Raw genomic sequence first — 19,403 nt, 5'->3', positions numbered from 1 at the left:
TTTTGCTCTATCAGCCTTCCAACTGACTAAATGAGGCTCACTCATATTAAGGAGGGTATCTGCTTTACTCAAGTTTAAGAATTTTAATGTTACTCTTATCCAAAAACACCCTCACAGAAACACCCAGAGTGATATTTGACCAGCTGTCTGGGCACTCTATGGCCCAGTCAACTTGACAGGTAAAATTAACCATCTCAGTCAGCACCCAAAAAGTTTATCAATAATGACATATTTGGCTGGGTGTGGTGGCTCTCATGCCTGTAATCCCAACACTTTGGGAGACTGGGGCTGGAGGATCACTTGAGCCCAGGAATTTGAGACCAGCCTGGGCAACACAGAGAGACCCTATCTCTAAAATAAATAATTAATTAAAATAAAATAAAAATGTAAGCAAATATAGTCCCAGCTACACTGGGAGTGGAAGTGGGAGGATCACTTGAGCCCAGGAGGTCAAGGCTGCTGCACTCCAGCCTGGATGACAGAGTGAGACCCTGTCTTAATTAGTTAAATAAATAAAGAGGCTCTTTGGGAGAAGCAGAAGGGTAACTGGGACATCATGGTCATTTTACTGTCAGCCAGATGGCATCTAGCTCTGGTGTCCAAAAGGGTCTTCAGGAAAAAAATTGGAGTTTAGATTTGGGAGGAGGAGTATTGTATTGGGATTTATCCTGAACTGCTTACACTCTCACCTTTAGATTAGGTCCAAAATATATTGTTTCCAAAGTTAAACTCCCCTCAGTTTTCTGTGTTGTAGAAAGAGAATTACAAAAATATATATAATAAAAGTAGAATGCCAGAGCAAAAAGGTTTTTTTGGAAAGGTACTTGGCAAAGTGAATGGTAACATAATTTAGAATGTCTGACTACATTACTTTTTATAATTAGAACATTTCATGATTAGAAATGGTGGATTATAAAACTTCAGCCAGCCTGTCGGCCAGACACCTTCTAAAGCTCTAAAAAGAATAATTTATAATCTAAAAAAAGTATCACCTCAACAATAAAGTAAGGTGAAATAACACTCCCAGGTCCCAAATGGGTAAAGAACAGTAGTTCCTGAAAAGTCAGGCTAAAATCAATACACTCAGCTCCTATTGTGTACTACAGACATGGAATCACACTCCACACTGCCTTTTCTTACTTCTTCCAGCTCAAACTCACTAAATTACATGATGTCACTGCAAGTCTTCAAAAGTGCCAATGGCTACCCATTACCTGAATGACAACCTTTTAATTCCTGATCCAGCATGTTAGATGCTTCGAAATATACCATAATTCTGTGCCATTGCATATTTCAATTCAATTCAATAAATTTGACAAATATTAGTTGAGGATTAATAAATTCTGTGTTAATTGGGAAGATAATAACAACAAAAAAAGATATGATCTTGAGAAGCTTTTACCTTAATAGGATAGCCTAACAGGTACACAAAAACTGATATATACCATGACACATGCAATAATAGATATAACACAAGGGACAGAGAAAGGAATGATAAAGTTAGAGACTTTCCAAAATAGCAATTTTGCACTAGATGTTAAAAAGCAAACTGATTTTCTTAAAAATAGAAAAGTTAGCCAAATGAGAGGCAGGGAAGTCAAGTGGCAGGCAAAGGGAGGAAGAGTGACCTCCAGACACAGGAAATAGCCATCTAAAGCTTTGTAGGGAGATTACCAGTGGTTTCTCTCCCCAGCATCATTGGAAGCAGTTTCAGAAGCATCGATGGGAGAGGAGGCTCCTTAGCTTCCTACTCTATGGCAGTAATGAGATGCCAGTACTAGCAAAGGCATTGCCAGCTCCCCTGAACATTGGCCCCTAACCTTCAGCCAAAGGCCAGCTGCAGCTCCTAATTTTGAATAACCACTTGCTTTTCTCTTTTGCTCTTTTGACCTTCTGATATGTATAACTAATTTCCTGTGTTGAATTCTCTCTGCTTGAAATGCCTAGAATAACTTATGTTATCTTGATTAAATATTGACTAATACAAGCTCCTAGCACAGTGTCAATCCAAAATAATGAAAGATTTTATAGATGAAAGAATGAATAGATGAACAGATAAATGACAAATTAATGAGGATGTACTTAGTCTAAAATTAAGGCCTAGGTTTGGCAAAGAAGTCAGAAATTTACAATTACATCATAAGGTTGAAGAACAACTTCATTGAAAAATTAAAAATTTCCTAACATTCTTAAACAAAACATGGAATGACCAGAGCTTTATTTTAAGCATATTAAGCTACACAGGGGACTTTCTAATCCTCCATCATCATTCTCCAACAAATAAGAAAGGAGAAAATTAGTAATCAGTTTGAATTCAGGTATTAAAAATTACAAAGTACACCCTGTCTATTTTATGTTGGAAAATAAAAGTGCCAGTGGAAAGGTTCTATATTTTTTGTTTGTTTGTTCATTGTTGTTGTTGTTGTTTTGTTTGTTTTTTAGAGGTGGTCTTGCTCTGCTGCCCAGGCTGGAGTGCAGTGGTGCAATCATAGCACACTGCAGCCTCTACCACCAAGGCTTAAGCAATCCTCCCACCTAACCCTTTCTAGTAGCTAGAACTACAGGTGCATGCCACCACACCCAACTAATTTTTAAATTATTTTTAGAAATGAGGTCTCCCTGTGTTGCCCAGGGTGGTCTCAAACTCGTGGGCTCAAGCAGTCTGCCTGTCTCACTCTCCCAAACTGCTGGGATTATAGGCATAAGCCAGTGAGACTGACCTATACTTTTCTTCATAAACTTCCTTAATCTGAGCACTTGCTTTAGCTCTATTTTCCTATAGCCTTTGGAGGTCAAATCAGAGTTATCTGCAAACAGTTTTCATTTTGAATGAGGTCATAAAGTTTGAAATGCACAGAAAATCGTGTATTGACTATATACAGCATTTGGGACTATTAGAGCTAAAGCAAATAGACTCTTCTTTTGCTACGGGACAATTTTGTCAGTAAGCTCCAGCAAGAAAAGATCAGACAGGGGAATTATAAGGACAGCTTGATTTCTTAGGGAGATCAATGAATATGACAGGTTAATAGACGGCATACAGCTGGTGTCAGGTTCAGAAGAAGTAACGACAAGGGACAAAGGAGAAGACAAGATGAGCATTTATAGAACCAGAGTCCAGTTCTGTGTGGAAAATCAGAATGCCCTGGGGAAGAAAAGAGTGAGTGGTTATCATTCCTGGGATAAGCAGAGCAATCTAAACATCTTAGACATTCAGAGGGCCCCCTAGGAACCTAGCCACTTCCCCTCAAAGCCACAGGGATTTCTCTGAACAGCACTCTGTGTAGCGAAAACATAAGCCATGGTTTCTGGATTAGTCTCCTGAAGTGACACGCTACCCCAGGGAAGATAGGAAGTAGCTCACAGCTAGTGAAGGTCAGAGGCAGGGGAGACATTTTTTGTGTGTGGCTGTTTCCACCCATGAGACATAGTATGGCGGAGCAGGACAAAAAAAAAAAAAGGTCACAGAAGTCAAACACACCTGTGTCAAAATTCAGTGTTTACCATTTATTAACCAGTTAAGCAATTCAGCTTTTAGGAACCTGCTTCCATAGCTGTCAAATGAGAATAATGAGATCTACATTGACCGATCATTGAAGGTTTTAAATGAGATAATGATGAGACGATCTTGATGATGACAAAAGCAAACATTTGTGTAAAATTTACTATCAGACACTGTTCTAAGTGCTTTACACATGTCGAGTTATTTGAGAAACATAATGCTCATAAAGTGCCTGTATAATAATGGGCACATTGAGAGTGCCTAATAAATGGTAGTTGTCTTGCTGGTTGGTGGGGATAGTAGTAGTGCTATGATCATTTCTTCCCTTTGAGATCCAACCACTAAGGCCATTAGTGTATTAGACTGAGTATGCCATCTCAGGTTTGTACCTAAAGAGATGCTAATTGAGGAAACAGAAGAACTATAAACAATCTAATGCAAATATATTTAAGGGAGATATTTGAAAAGACAATTTCACAGTAATTGCGGGTGCTGAATATATATGAGTCAGAGGGTCACATACACATGAAAATATTACAAATCCATAGAACATAAGACACAAGCAGATAAGTATCTGTATCAGAAAACATATACTATGATCATTTTTAAAATTTAATTTAATTTTATTATTATTATACTTTAAGTTTTAGGGTACATGTGCTCAATGTGCAGGTTAGTTACATATGTATACATGTGACATGCTGGTATGCTGCACCCATTAATTCGTCACTTAGCATTAGGTATATCTCCTAAAGCTATTCCTCCCCCTCCCCCCACCCCACAACAGTCCCCAGAGTGTGATGTTCCCCTTCCTGTGTCCATGTGTTCTTATTGTTCAATTCCCACCTATGAGTGAGAATACGCGGTGTTTGGTTTTTTGTTCTTGCGATAGTTTACTGAGAATGATGATTTCCAATTTCATCCATGTCCCTACAAAGGACATGAACTCATCATTTTTTATGGCTGCATAGTATTCCATGGTGTATATGTGCCACATTTTCTTAATCCAGTCTATCATTGTTGGACATTTGGGTTGGTTCCAAGTCTTTGCTATTGTGAATAGTGCCGCAATAAACATACATCTGCATGTGTCTTTATAGCAGCATGATTTATAGTCCTTTGGGTATATACCCAGTAATGGGATGGCTGGGTCAAATGGTATTTCTAGTTCTAGATCCCTGAGGAATCACCACACTGACTTCCACAATGGTTGAACTAGTTTACAGTCCCACCAACAGTGTAAAAGTGTTCCTATTTCTCCACATCCTCTCCAGCACCTGTTGTTTCCTGACTTTTTAATGATTGCTATTCTAACTGGTGTGAGACGGTATCTCATTGTGGTTTTGATTTGCATTTCTCTGATAGCCAGTGATGCTTAGCATTCTTTCATGTGTTTTTTGGCTGCATAAATGTCTTCTTTTGAGAAGTGTATGTTCATGTCCTTCGCCCACTTGTTGATGGGGTCGTTTGTTTTTTTCTTGTAAATTTGTTTGAGTTCATTGTAGATTCTGGATATTAGCCCTTTGTCAGATGAGTAGGTTGCGAAAATTTTCTCCTATTTTGTAGGTTGCCTGTTCACTCTGATGGTAGTTTCTTTTGCTGTGCAGAAGATCTCTAGTTTAATTAGATCCCATTTGTCAATTTTGGCTTTCGTTGCCACTGCTTTTGGTGTTTTAGACATGAAGTCCTTGCCCAGGCCTATGTCCTGAATGGTAATGCCTAGGTTTTCTTCTAGGGTTTTTATGGTTTTAGGTCTAACGTTTAAGTCTTTAATTCATCTTGAATTAATTTTTGTATAAGGTGTAAGGAAGTGATCCAGTTTCAGCTTTCTACATATGGCTAGCCAGTTTTCCCAGCACCATTTATTAAATAGGGAATCCTTTCCCCATTGCTTGTTTTTCTCAGGTTTGTCAAAGATCACAATAATAATGGGAGACTTTAACACCCCACTGTCAACATTAGACAGATCAACGAGACAGAAAGTTAACAAGGATACCCAGGAATTGAACTCAGCTCTGCACCAAGCAGACCTAATAGACATCTACAGAACTCTCCACCCCAAATCAACAGAATATACATTTTTTTTCAGCATCACACCACACCTATTCCGAAATTGACCACATAGTTAGTTGGAAGTAAAGCTCTCCTCAGCAAATGTAAAAGATCAGACATTATAACAAACTGTTTCTCAGACCACAGTGCAATCAAACTAGAACTCAGGATTAAGAAACTCACTCAAAACCGCTCAACTACATGGAAACTGAACAACCTGCTCCTGAATGACTACTGGGTACATAACGAAATGAAGGCAGAAATAAAGATGTTCTTTGAAACCAACGAGAACAAAGACACAACATACCAGAATCTCTGGGACACATTCAAAGCAGTGTGTAGAGGGGAATTTATAGCACTAAATCCCACAAGAGAAAGCAGGAAAGATCCAAAATTGACACCCTAACATCACAATTAAAAGAACTAGAAAAGCAAGAGCAAACACATTCAAAAGCTAGCAGAAGGCAAGAAATAACTAAAATCAGAGCAGAACTGAAGGAAATAGAGACACAAAAAACCCTTCAAAAAAGTAATGAATCCAGGAGCTGTTTTTTTGAAAGGATCAACAAAATTGATAGACCGCTAGCAAGACTAATAAAGAAGAAAAGAGAGAAGAATCAAATAGATGCAATAAAAAATGATAAAGGGGATATCACCACCAATCCCACAGAAATACAAACTACCATCAGAGAATACTACAAAAACCTCTATGCAAATAAACTAGAAAATCCAGAAGAAATGGATAAATTCCTCGACACATACACCCTCACAAGACTAAACCAGGAAGAAGTTGAATCTCTGAATAGACCAATAACAGGCTCTGAAATTGTGGCAATAATCAATAGCTTACCAACCAAAAAGAGTCCAGGACCAGATGGATTCATAGCCGAATTCTACCAGAGGTACAAGGAGGAACTGGTACCATTCCTTCTGAAACTATTTCAATCAATAGAAAAAGAGGGAATCCTCCCTAACTCATTTTATGAGGCCAGCATCATCCTGATACCAAAGCCGGGCAGAGACACAACAAAAAAAGAGAATTTTAGACCAATATCCTTGATGAACATTGATGCAAAAATCCTCAATAAAATACTGGCAAACCAAATCCAGCAGCACATCAAAAAGCTTATCCACCATGATCAAGTGGGCTTCATCCCTGGGATGCAAGGCTGGTTCAATATACACAAATCAATAAACGTAATCCAGCATATAAACAGAACCAAAACAGAACCAAAGACAAAAACCACATGATTATCTCAATAGATGCAGAAAAGACCTTTGACAAAATTCAACAACCCTTCATGCTAAAAACTCAATAAATTAGGTATTGATGGGATGTATCTCAAAATAATAAGAGCTATCTATGACAGACCCACAGCCAATATCATACTGAATGGGCAAAAACTGGAAGCATTCCCTTTGAAAACTGGCACAAGACAGGGATGCCCTCTCTCACCACTCCTATTCAACATAGTGTTGGAAGTTCTGGCCAGGGCAATTAGGCAGGAGAAGGAAATAAAGGGTATTCAATTAGGAAAAGAGGAAGTCAAATTGTCCCTGTTTGCAGATGACATGATTGTATATCTAGAAAACCCCATTGTCTCAGTCCAAAATCTCCTTAAGCTGATAAGCAACTTCAGCAAAGTCTCAGGATACAAAATCAATGTACAAAAATCACAAGCATTCTTATACACCAATAAGAGACAAACAGAGAGCCAAATCATGAGTGAACTCCCATTCACAACTGCTTCAAAGAGAATAAAATACCTAGGAATCCACCTTACAAGGGACGTGAAGGACCTCTTCAAGGAGAACTACAAACCACTGCTCAATGAAATAAAAGAGGATACAAACAAATGGAAGAACATTCCATGCTCATGGGTAGGAAGAATCAATATCGTGAAAATGGCCATACTGCCCAAGGTAATTTATAGATTCAATGCCATCCCCATCAAGCTACCAATAACTTTCTTCACAGAATTGGAAAAAACTACTTTAAAGTTCATATGGCACCAAAAAAGAGCCCGCATCGCCAAGTCAATCCTAAGCCAAAAGAACGAAGCTGGAGGCATCACGCTACCTGACTTCAAACTATACTACAAGGCTACAGTAACCAAAACAGCATGGTACTGGTACCAAAACAGAGTTATATATCAATGGAACAGAACAGAACCCTCAGAAATAAAGCCGCATATCTACAACTATGATCATTTTATACATAATTTTTAAAATCACATATATAAATATTTGCAAAAATAATGAAAGAGTAGTGGCAAGTGCATAGGCATTAGAATCAGACTCTTAACCTGACAAGTTACTTAACATATCTTAAGTTTCATGTTCTTGTCTGCTAAATGGGGATATTAACACCTGCCTCACAGAATTGGATCTGTTAAATGAAGTAATGTATGTGAAATGCATATTGTGCTAGTCTCTTCAAAGAAGTTGCTCAATAAATGTTAGCCCTTTCTCCAACTTAAAAGCTATAAGTTCTTCAATATTAACAGCTGGATAAAATGTATCCTATTGTTTGGATTAAAAATATTAATTTGTAGACACCTCATGGTACCAAATAAGATCAACTTCATAGCTCTTGTGGAGTAAGGTACAAGAAATATTGGAATTTTTTATTATGTGAATAATGATCATTATAATTTGATAAATTATAATAAAAACAGTAAGAATCCATAATCAACTTTTCTTATCAATTCTTTTTTTTTTTTACCACTTAAATGTATTTTGTTAAGTAGCTCAAACTCATTATGAGTACTATTTCTTAGACATTTAAGGTAGTATACATTTTTGCTAAATGGTGAAAAACAAATTAACTAATCATCTAAATGGCCTCCAGATTCCATGTGTCCTCTTTTTCATGCTTTCACTATTGTCTTCCCCAAATTATCTCCTTTCAGCATTCCCATAAATGCAGCTGGCATGTTTTCAAATCCTTCGATGATATATTCCTTGTACTGGATTTTACCCTCTAAGACCCATTTCAGCAAGTCCTTCAGAGCTTTTTGGCGGACTTCTCCTTGCCAGCGGTAGTAAACGAACGCTTCTGTGCGAAGCTCCTTATAGATAATATCTGGGGGTGGGCCTGGGGGAGGTGGGCCAGTTCTGTTATAAGTAGAGATGGCTCCACATATGGCAATCCTTCCATATTTCTTCATCTGGCTGATAACAATGCTTGAAAACTCTCCACCTACATTATCAAAATAACAATCATAACCATCAGGAGAGGCTTTCTTCAAGGTTTCTTCCAAAGACTCTACCATCTTGTAGTTAAAGACGACATCAAATCCAAGCTTTTGAAGGTAGGCAACCTTTTCATCAGACCCTACTGCTCCAACAACTTTGCAGCCTTTGAGCTTTGCAATCTGCCCCACAACAGAGCCCACAGCTCCAGCTGCTGCATTAACCATCACTGTTTCTCCACCCTTCACACCACAGATTTCAAGTAGGCCAAAGTAGGCAGTCAGGCCTGGCATGCCAACTGTCCCCAGAGCCAAAGACAGTGGTATTGTGTCTGGCCACTCTGTCAGCAGCTTTTCCAGATCTTTCCCATCAGAAATGGAGTGCGTTGTCCAGCCTGGAGAAGTCAGTACAATAGTTCCTTTTGGTAGGGCTGCATTTTTACTTTCCACAACTCTGGCCACTTGCTCCCCCATGATTGTATCACCTTCCTTCAATCTTTCGTTTGTCAATCTCATGTAGGGATCCATGCTGAGGAACAAAGCTTCAAGCAGGACCTCTCCATTTTTTAAGGGTGGGAGCTCAGCTGTCTTCAACTCAAAGTCACTATTAGTAGGATAGCCAACAAAGTGCTTCTTCAGGGTCCATGTCTTAGTACGAACCATCCTGAAGCTCAGGAGCCTGAAGGTTCCACTGCCTGGGGAAGGCGGCTGGGACTGCCATCAATTCTTTATAGAGTACAGAATGTTTTTAAATGGTGATCTTTAATGGGCTTGATAGGAAAATGGAAAAATAAAAATTAAAAACTAGACCACAATACAATGTTTTGAGAATAATCTTTAGGAATGAATTAACTGCCTTAGGAAAACAAGGAAAGAGAAAACTCTAGAAGAGGACATTTTATATAGGTAATAAAATATGCCACTTTGTCACATCCATAAGCTAAATTTTGTAATATGCATAAACTATGGAAAATCAACTGCTATAAAAATAAAATTATGAATAAGAACTAATAAGAGTCATGGATGTATTATATCAAGATTCCATTGGATATTGACATTATGTCTTCATTATTCAAAAAGAATTTCAAATAACTGCTGAAATTCAGTGGTTGGTGCTTTGGGAAGGGATGTTGTACATTGTTTCTAAACATGCAGTGTAAAGTGGTGTATTAGGAGACTTTGATTTAATCTCCAGCAATCACCCAATTTCATCTGAAGCCATTCCCTTATATCTACACCAGTTATTGCAGATAGAGCACCAGAGTGAAAGCAGAAAGGCTGCCTGTAGGGTGTCGGCCACAATAGTAACAGAAGAGCTTTTCTAAGGTTTCTCTCTAGTTATCAAGAAGCAGTTTGCTGTGCAACACAAGAACCTACTGTTTGCTTTTCTCTGCTCTCAACACCCTTGATTAGTTGTGCTGCAAAGCTGTAGGATATCGCCCCAGGTGAAGTAGGTATGTTTCAAGCCTGTCTTTTCCCAACTTCCTAAGCTTTCTAAGTTACCTGATTTGAAATTGCTCAAAGTGATACAGGTGTCTACATCCACCCACTGATTTTATAAAAAAAAATTAAAAACTTTCATTCCATTGAAGAACAAAATGTCTCCCATTTTTCTAATATGTTTGCAGTGAATCATTTTAAAGAGCGAATGCTTTCTCTAGATCTTTCCATGTAGCAATAACCATACTAAATACAATTTTATATTGTTTTGTTTCTTGAGTGAAGAGAGAATGCTTCAACCCACCTTTAGGTATTTATACCTGTTAAGTCTAGCTATAAAGTAGAAATCTCCCTGTAACTCCCTTCACTTTTTCCCACATGAGCTATTTATTAAGCTGTTACTATGTGCTCAGACTGCCAAGCACTAAATGATTGAAACAATTAAAATCCATCCCATTTCCCAAATTCCTATAAAAAGTAAATGAAAACATGTAGAAGCTGTAAGAAAATAATTAAGTGATTAATACTTTTTTCAATCATAAATCAAACAGCCAGCACATTTATTGATCATATATGAGGCAAAATGATATATTTATTAGAAGGAAACCTAGCACAATTTCTCTTTCTCACACAACCTTCCATAGACCCAGAATCTCCTTCACACACACACACACACACACACACACACACACACACACACACACACAATCTGAGGTCAAAGAAACAGATTTAAATCCAGGCTCTGAGAATATACCAGCTGCAAAATAAAACAATTTATTTAATCTTTTTCAGCTTTAATTATCTCATTTACAAAATGAGGATAGTAAAATCATGAGATATTATATAAAATCTGTCAAGGATAAAATATATATATGAGATCACATGCCCGCCCATAACAAATGTTCAGGGAATGCTAGTTTCTTTCTCCATGTGCAGAGCTCTGCCAGGTTTGGGGAAGGATGTGTGACATCCTAAAGGGACTTGCAAAGTATCTGGTTTACTTTGACCCTCAAAGAACTTCCACTTCAGTAGAGCATGAAAGGTATTTATTCACAGAAAGGTAATTCATAATATTTTAGTAAGCAGAGATGTATAGTAAGATGCCCACAGAATTTTAAGGCAATTTTGTGTCTGAAATTAAACTCGTAAAATTGAACCCCTAACTGATGAGAAGTACCATATATTGAGGAGACCCATACTAACAAGTATCCACAAATGCAAGTCTCTGGAGGCTTGAGGAAATCCAATTTCAATTCAGCTTGCAGGGCAGAATTTGCAGTTGTAATGAGATAGATGTCCAGGAAGCCATGAGTAGCAGACATTGTTCTGGTCAGTCAATTCAACAGGTATTGTGTCAGGAATTGGTTCCTTCCAGTGGGTTCTTGGTCTCGCTGACTTCAAGAATGAAGCTGCAGACCCTCGTGGTGAGTGTTAACAGTTCTTAAAGATGGTGTGTCCAGAGTTTGTTCCTTCTGATGTTCAGATATGTCTGGAGTTTCTTCCTTCTGGTGGGTTTGCGGTCTTGCTGACTTCAGGAGTGAAGCTGCAGACCTTCACAGTGAGTGTTACAGCTCTTAAAGGTGGTGCGTCTGGAGTTGTTCATTCCTCCTGGTGGGTTCGTGGTTTCTCTGACTTCAGGAGTGAAGCCACAGACCTTCGCAGAAAGTGTTACAGCTCATAAAGGTAGTGCAGACCCAAAGAGTGAGCAGCAGATTGATTTATTGTGAAGAGTGAAAGAACAACGCTTCCACAGCATGGAAGGGTACCCTAGTGGGTTGGCCCTGCTAGCTGGGTGGCCAGCTTTTATTCCCTTATTTGGCCCCGCCCACATCCTACTGATTGGTCCATTTTTACAGAGTGCTGATTGGTGTGTTTACAAACCTTTAGCTAGACACAGAGCGCTGATTGGTGCATTTACAATCCTTTAGCTAGACAGAAAAGTTCTCCAAGTCCCCACCCCACCCAGAAACCCAGCTGGCTTCACCGCTCAGTATGACACTTAACCTTAACTTACTTTGCTCTAATACAAGCTCACAAACAGTATTTTGATCATAATATGAATTCTCATGTAGGCTTTTATCCCAGGGCGAGGATTTACCAACCAATGGAAAAAGAAAGTTTCTTTCTGTTTGGAAGTTCTGTTTTTATTTTAAACTTTTTCCCTGTAAATTAATAATCACAAATTTTCCATGAGTTTGATTAACCATAATTATTCCCCTTGAGACCAGCCATCTCTAGGTACAAAAGCAAAACAGAACAAGGTTCTGGGCAACCAAGCTGTGACCAAATCCTGGTTCATATAAAGCGGCATGCTTTTTCTAGTTTCAACAAATACTAGGCAGTATGGTTAATGTTCCAGATTAGTGCCACAAAATTAAAATCCAAACAAACAAAAAAAAACAGAATAGAAAGGAATATACTTTTTTAATGTTTAAATCATTGAAAATGTAAAATAGCAGATAAAACCTCAAATACCACAGCAATGGTTCTCTGCTGTGGTTACGCAGTAGGACTACCTGTTTTTTGGTTTTGTATACACACACGCACACACACATATACCACAATGACTACATCCTAATGGACCCATAAATTTAAACCTTTGTGAGCAAGACCCAGTATTAAGAAGATATGGGTTCCTATATTTTAGAAAATTCTTCAAGTGACTCTAGTGTAGGTAAGGTTTATGAATTCATAAATGTAAACAATTAATATAAATGAGTAAATAAAGCAGGCTAGGTGGGAATTATAGGTAATTGGAGACTGTAAAACCAACTTGAAAAGGCAGTCCAGGCCGGGTGCAGTGGCTCATGCCTGTAATCCCGGCACTTTGGGAGGCCGAGGCAGGCAGATCACGAGGTCAGGAGATCGAGACAATCCTGGCTAACACGGTAAAACCCCGTCTCTACTAAAAATACAAAAAATTACCCGGGCGTGGTGGTGGGCGCCTGTAGTCCCAGCTACTCGGGAGGCTGAGGCAGGAGAATGGCGTGAACCTGGGAGGCGGAGCATGCAGTGAGCAGAGATCACGCCAATGCACTCCAGCCTGGGCAACAGAGCAAGACTCCATCTCAAAAAAAAAAAGAAAGAAAAGGCAGTCCATACTTCTCTAAAGTTCACTGTTCCTATGTGGAATCATAGATTCACTGTCAATGGATCACTGGCATGTTTAAGAAAATTCAGAAATCTGGAATTTTTTACCATTTTCCCAATTTTTAACTGTTGACAACAAATACAAAATTTTGAGTATTATTATGTAAGTCTCACAAAACATCTTCAGGCTACAAGTTTGTGTCCTCTGATAGAGTAAGAAAGGCTATGTGACATGCAAAGCCAACAGAGAATTTAAATAAACCAAGTCTTTTGAACAAGAAAAAATTAACACCATGATTTGGTTGTTTGACATCCTACAGATAAAGAAGACAACCAATATAAAGTATTGTTTTTCCTACTAGTATTTTCTTGACTTTATGCAAGAATGTAAGTGTCTTGAAGACAGAAACTGGATTTCATTTCTTTATGTCGGCTTTACTTCCCTAGCTGTGAACACATCCTTGAGCACTTACAAATCCTGTAGCATGTGATCATTGTAATGTACGAAATGCTTTAAATGCAGACTAAGCCCGTCTTTTTCATGTTGATTCAGAAAAAAAAAATGTGTGGTGAATTGAGCAAGTATCCAGGGAATGTAATTAATGGTCAAAACCAGTTTGTTCATTGCAATGTCTAATCTCTCTATCTCCCCTTCTGTCTCTCCCTCTTCCTTCACTGTCTCTCTCGCTCTCTTTCTCAAAAACTGGAATCTACCTAGTCTTGGAAATGGCACTTTCTATATAAAAATAACCTAGGGAAACTGAAGGGAGTCACTTTTCTTAAGACTAACAATGAACAACCATAGAAAGGCTGAAATATCGACCACGAAAGATTTTAATTACACTGATACTGATTGGGATAATGACAATTTCATTATAAAAAATAATAAAAGTTCTATCCTCATGCCACATTATTTTCTTTTTCTAAGAGTTTTTTGGCTAGTCTTTATGAAAAGACAAGGCTTTAAAAATTTTTTTTTGTTTTTCATTCATGTTTTCTCCTGGAACTTTTCCTAAAAATTCAGCCAAGTATGATAAATCAGATTAAAGCTTAGGAGCATCTCGAATCTAGTTATCAACTTATTATTTGATTTGAAATGCTCAAAAGAGTACACTGCTTATGAAGAGAAACAATGCAAGCATTTTTGACTTTGGAAGAAAGGCTTTGAAAGAATGCAGTGTCCTGAGAAATGTTGATTGGAATTCTATAAGGTATGAGAAATCTACTTCACAGAAGTAAGAAACTGAGTATTTAGGAGACAATAGGAAAGGCCAGCATTGAAATTCAACTGAGACAAGTAGTAATCACAGCTCTGAATTTAGAATCAAAGAGTTGAATATGAAATAAAATATAAAACACTCACTAAAAGACTGTTAAAGTCAGTGCTTGTAGTTGAGGGGCCTTAAAAAAATCCTAGTGTCCATGAGAGTTTATTTTAAAATACATAAAACATTACTTACTTTGAATGTGCAATAAGGTAATTTATTGTATTGTGGTATTGGAGAATATAAATACATAGCCTCTGATTAAACACTTCTTCTGTGAAATTTATTTGCTCCAAAGAAATAAATATAGACAACTTGGATCTTTAAAAAGATGATACTTTCTTAGACATTTTTCATTACTATAAGTAACAACCTTCATTATAAGAAAAAAGTATTTAACTTGGTTAATTTGATTATTTGTAATAATTAGATGGAATTGGAATAATTTTGCAATGTAGGGATTCGGTTTTATTGGCATTTGTTAGAAGGGAATTGATCCCTGTGAGATATATAAAATCAGAAGATTATAATACAAACATAATTACATAGTTGTATATGACAAAACATGGAGAAGAACATAAAACATTTTAATATATGAGGGTTCACAGCCTGCCTTCCCTGTTTAGTCCTTGCCTGCTTTTAAATCTCATTACATTCTGTTCTTTTATTTTATTTTTATTTTATCCCTTTAATCACTTTAATCATAAGTATTTTATAATATCTTTCATATTTTTCCCCCGAGTTCTTGCTAGGTAACTTCTGGCTCTCTGTAGTGAATCATTTCCTCCTGTGGTTTGTAATTTTTACCAGGGATTATTTTAACTCTGGGAGTTCTATGTAGTCTGGGTTGTATAAGATTCCCTATGGAGTGATGATGTGTTTGCTTCTACAGAAAAATCCATAGGTTTTATCAGTATGGGACTAATTTTTACAATTAATTTCTTGGCCTGAAGATTTTCACACCATGCCAAAAATATAAATTTGGTCACATAATCCAAACATGGTACAACTTGTGGCTTTGATTACTTATGGGAGACTCACCCCACCTCCAGGACTTTAAGCAGAGTGTACAGAATTTCACTGACCAGGCAGTGCTTCCAGGGTCCTGCTTTATGCCTAAGTCTCAATGCCAGCTCCCCACTTTCTACAAGCGAAGGTTCCTATCTCTTGTCCCAATATGCATATAAGAACCTCAGCCCTTGACCTTAGGCCATATGACCAGCAGTTCTGGACCCCAGTGTGCTGTGACATCAGCATGGATGCTTACTGCTCTGGCTTTAATCTCTGACATGGATATTTATGTTTTCTTTTCTTTTTTTTAGCTCAGTGTTCAGGTATTTAAGTTTTGTTGTATTTCATTTTGTTTCTATGGACTTACATTTTTTATTTCTAATAGTAAGAGGTCAATGTTACAACAGTCTTCCATGTTGCTAAAATCAGAAGTCTTCTCCTCACTCTCTAATAATGGGGGAGGACAGATTTTCCACATACATACCACACACAAAGAAATAAAAGAAAGAAAGAGGTCAAGAGGAAAAAAGTTCCTCAAAAAATTTTTTTGATTTGCATTTCTCTGATGGCCAGTGATGATGAGCATCTTTTCATGTGTCTTTTGGCTGCATAAATGTCTGCTTTTGAGAAGTGTCTGTTCATATCCTTCACCCACTTGTTGATGGGTTTTTTTTCCTGTAATAAAAAAAAATTTTAAGTTACTATGAAATATTTAAAGCCCTTTAAAATTACTTTTAAAAATATGAGTATGAGGCCAGGTGCAGTGGCTCATGTCTGTAATTCCAGCACTTTGGGAGGCTGAGGCTGGCAGATCACTTGAGGTCAGGAGTTCAAGACCAGCCTGGCCAACATTGTAAAACCCCATCTCTACTTAAAAAAAAAAAATACTTAGCAGGATGTGGTGGCTGGAACACACCTGTAATCTCAGCTATTCAGGAGGCTGAAACCGGAGAATTGCTTGAACCCGGGAGGCAGAGGTTTCAGTGAGTTGAGATCCTGCCACTGCACTCCACCCTGGGTGACAGAGAAAGACTCCATCTCAAGAAAAAAAAAAAAAAGAAAAATGAATGAAAGAAAGAAAAGAAATAAAGAAAAAAAAATATGTGTATGAGAAAATCTTATCTTGAAAAGACTTATATAAAGAAAGTAGTACCAGTCATATATCTAACATGTTTTTCTTCCACCAGGAAAGTGGAAGCACATTGGTGTTCCTGGAATGTGACAAATGGGAATTATTGATATAACTTAGTCCAATCCAAGATTTGAACGACAGTGAGACAGTTTCATCAATGTTACCGAGTACCTGTTCTATATCTCTTAACCCAACAGAGACCAGAATGCCAAAATGAACTGGGGTGGTGTGGTGGAAGCAAAGGGATATGGGGCAGTGAAGAATCACAGAGCAGTAGATGCAGATTCAGTTCTTTCCTTTATAGAAGCTTTTAGGGAGTAGCAGCTGCAATCAACCACCACCAAATATGCCTAAGAAGCATTCCATCCATGCCAGAACTATACAACAAACCAAAAAGTCAGGCAGATAAGAAAGCCAGATTCTGATATCAGAGATGAATGACAAAGCAGGGAACAGCAAGGCATAAGGAGTGCATCCAGAAGGCAAATCTGTTCTGACAGCTTATTTGCAATAGTGAACAATTCCTAAAGTTCTAATCCAACCTCTGGGTTAGAATGCCTAGGATGGAAAATGCCTGATCCTTGGACATAGCCATAACTTACCTCAACAACACATATTCTACTGTTTTCACAAGAGTACCATCAAAGTATATGTACCCAAAAAATGGGGATATATGCACCCAAAAAATGGGGAGTATATGCACCCAAACCATATCAGCAGGGGTTTTGTCCTAGGCAGGATAGGAAGTCTCTTTGCCTAATATTGATAAAAGAGAAAAGAGCTTCTATCCAGTCTTTTTTTAAAAATAAATATTAACTATATTGCTTCTAGTAATCATACATATGTGTGTAACTCTTGCTATATGTATAAGTAAATTAACATGTTCATATCAACGTTTAAAGCCAGAAGATGCTTTGCGGAGCATACTATCAAATACCTGCACTTGGAGAGAGGAAATTCAGGTCCAAAAATTGATATGGCTTAGTCAAATTTGTACTGCCAGGCAGTAAGCATGGCAAATATGGCAGAGAAAATACGAGAGGCAAGTGTTCTGACTCTCAATTCAGTAGTCTTTCCAGAAGGGCAACATTGTTACACAGATTTACCCTAATGGTAAAGAGAGTTGAGTTAATTATAATCCTCATAATCCTCAACTATTGGCATGCTGTCATCCTTAGTCCGTATAAGGCTCTAAGTAATTTTAAAATTTTTTCTTTCATTTTTTCCTTCATCTTTGACCCCCATTCAATTTCCCCTATTCCACAGAAAAATCCATTCAAATGTGACCAATGTATGACTTTTGATATGTAAATTTCCTTTGCACATTGTATGTCTGTTTGTAAGTGTGCATCAATGTGTTTTTAATTTACCTAAGTGGTATTCATATAGTTCTAGTTCTTACTCCTCTTCCTAGAATCTACATTTTAAGAATTGAGCATGGTGTTGCACACACAGCCAGTTCATTGCTTCTTTTTTTTTTTTTATTTTTACTTTAAGTTCTGGGACACATATGCAGAAAGTGCAGGTTTGTTACATACGTATACACGTGCCATGGTGGTTTGCTGCACCTATCAACCCATCATCTAGGTTTTAAGCCCCACATGCATTAGGTATTTGTGCTAACGCTCTCCCTCCCCTTTCACAGTATCCCCAGACAGGGTCTGATGTGTGATGTTCCCCTCCCTATGTCCATGTGTTCTCATTGTTCAACTTCCACTTATAAGTGAGAACATGCAGTGTTTGGTTTTCTGTTCCTGTGTCAGTTTGCTGAGGATGATGGTTCCCAGCTTCATCCATGTCCCTGCAAAGGACATGAACTCATTCTTTTTTATGGCTACATAGTATTCCATGGCGTATATGTGCCATATTTTCTTTATCCAGTCTTTCATTGATGGGCATTTGGGTTGGTTTCAAGTCTTTGCTATATATACTAGTGCTGCAATAAACATACATGTGCATGTGCCTTTATAGTAATCATTGCATAGTAGTCCATAGTAAATATCTATCACATTTTAGTTATTCATTCTCCTGATGATAGAACCTAACAACTTAGAGATGATTTTTTTAGGTTAATATCTCTTTTGCTGAAATTCAATCAGTACAATCTACGGCCATACTTTATGGTTCAATAGGCTGTTTTTTGTATGTTGGTGTTGTTATTCTGGATGATGTATCAAGTAGATGTCTTATGGGCTTCGTGTCTTTAATTTATGGACTCTTTCATTCACTATGTCATTTCTTAAATATACTACTAATAGGTAATAGCATGGAAAAATGTCAGTGGTTATAAGAATTAGTGATATGTACATATCATTACCAAGATGGGTGGCATGCAGATTTTCTGTAAGATTATAACATGTTCTCAAGTAAATTTATCTGTGGCAATTAGCACTAAAATTATTGGTTCACAATAGAAAATGGCTTTATAATGTGTAGAAATATCATTTGTCCATTAAAATTCTAAAAATACAAATCAATTATTCTCTTCATCACTTTAGTCACAAGTAAATAGTAAGAAAGTATTCACAGTACAATGTGTGGGAGCAAATATTCAAAGCAAACAACAAACTAGTGATCCAATATCCCAAAGACTAAATGTTGCCAAATGTTACCGACATGAAAAGAAGAAAGTTTGATTCTAATAGTTAGGACATTTATTCAAATCTGATTATGTATTTGGTTCAATATGCACAATGCATTTTTACTGATAATTTTAA

General features: G+C 37.5%; 1 protein-coding gene and 1 long non-coding RNA gene across 2 annotated transcripts in view; one reads left to right on the top strand and one right to left on the bottom strand.

The window, feature by feature from the left end:
- LOC117975605 (uncharacterized) overlaps positions 1-19,403 on the top strand; it is a 257,347-nt gene that overhangs the window by 92,514 nt on the left and 145,430 nt on the right. The gene's annotated exons all lie outside the window — the stretch shown is intronic.
- LOC100982952 (prostaglandin reductase 1-like) lies at positions 8,303-9,600 on the bottom strand. Its single transcript, XM_034936768.3, has one exon. The coding sequence runs from the start codon at positions 9,409-9,411 to the stop codon at positions 8,425-8,427; it is 987 nt and encodes a 328-aa protein (XP_034792659.1). The 5' UTR covers positions 9,412-9,600; the 3' UTR covers positions 8,303-8,424.

The sequence above is a fragment of the Pan paniscus genome, chromosome 14 (genome assembly GCF_029289425.2).
Source record: "Pan paniscus chromosome 14, NHGRI_mPanPan1-v2.0_pri, whole genome shotgun sequence".
In the NCBI taxonomy this organism is placed as follows: Eukaryota; Metazoa; Chordata; class Mammalia; order Primates; family Hominidae; genus Pan; species Pan paniscus.
Note: the sequence above shows the minus strand (reverse complement) of the source record. Positions and strands in the feature narration are given on the sequence as shown.

What these genes read in the sequence shown, in the direction of transcription:
- LOC100982952 (XM_034936768.3), bottom strand. Translation starts at nt 9,411, where the DNA reads ATGGTTCGTACTAAGACATGGACCCTGAAGAAGCACTTTGTTGGCTAT.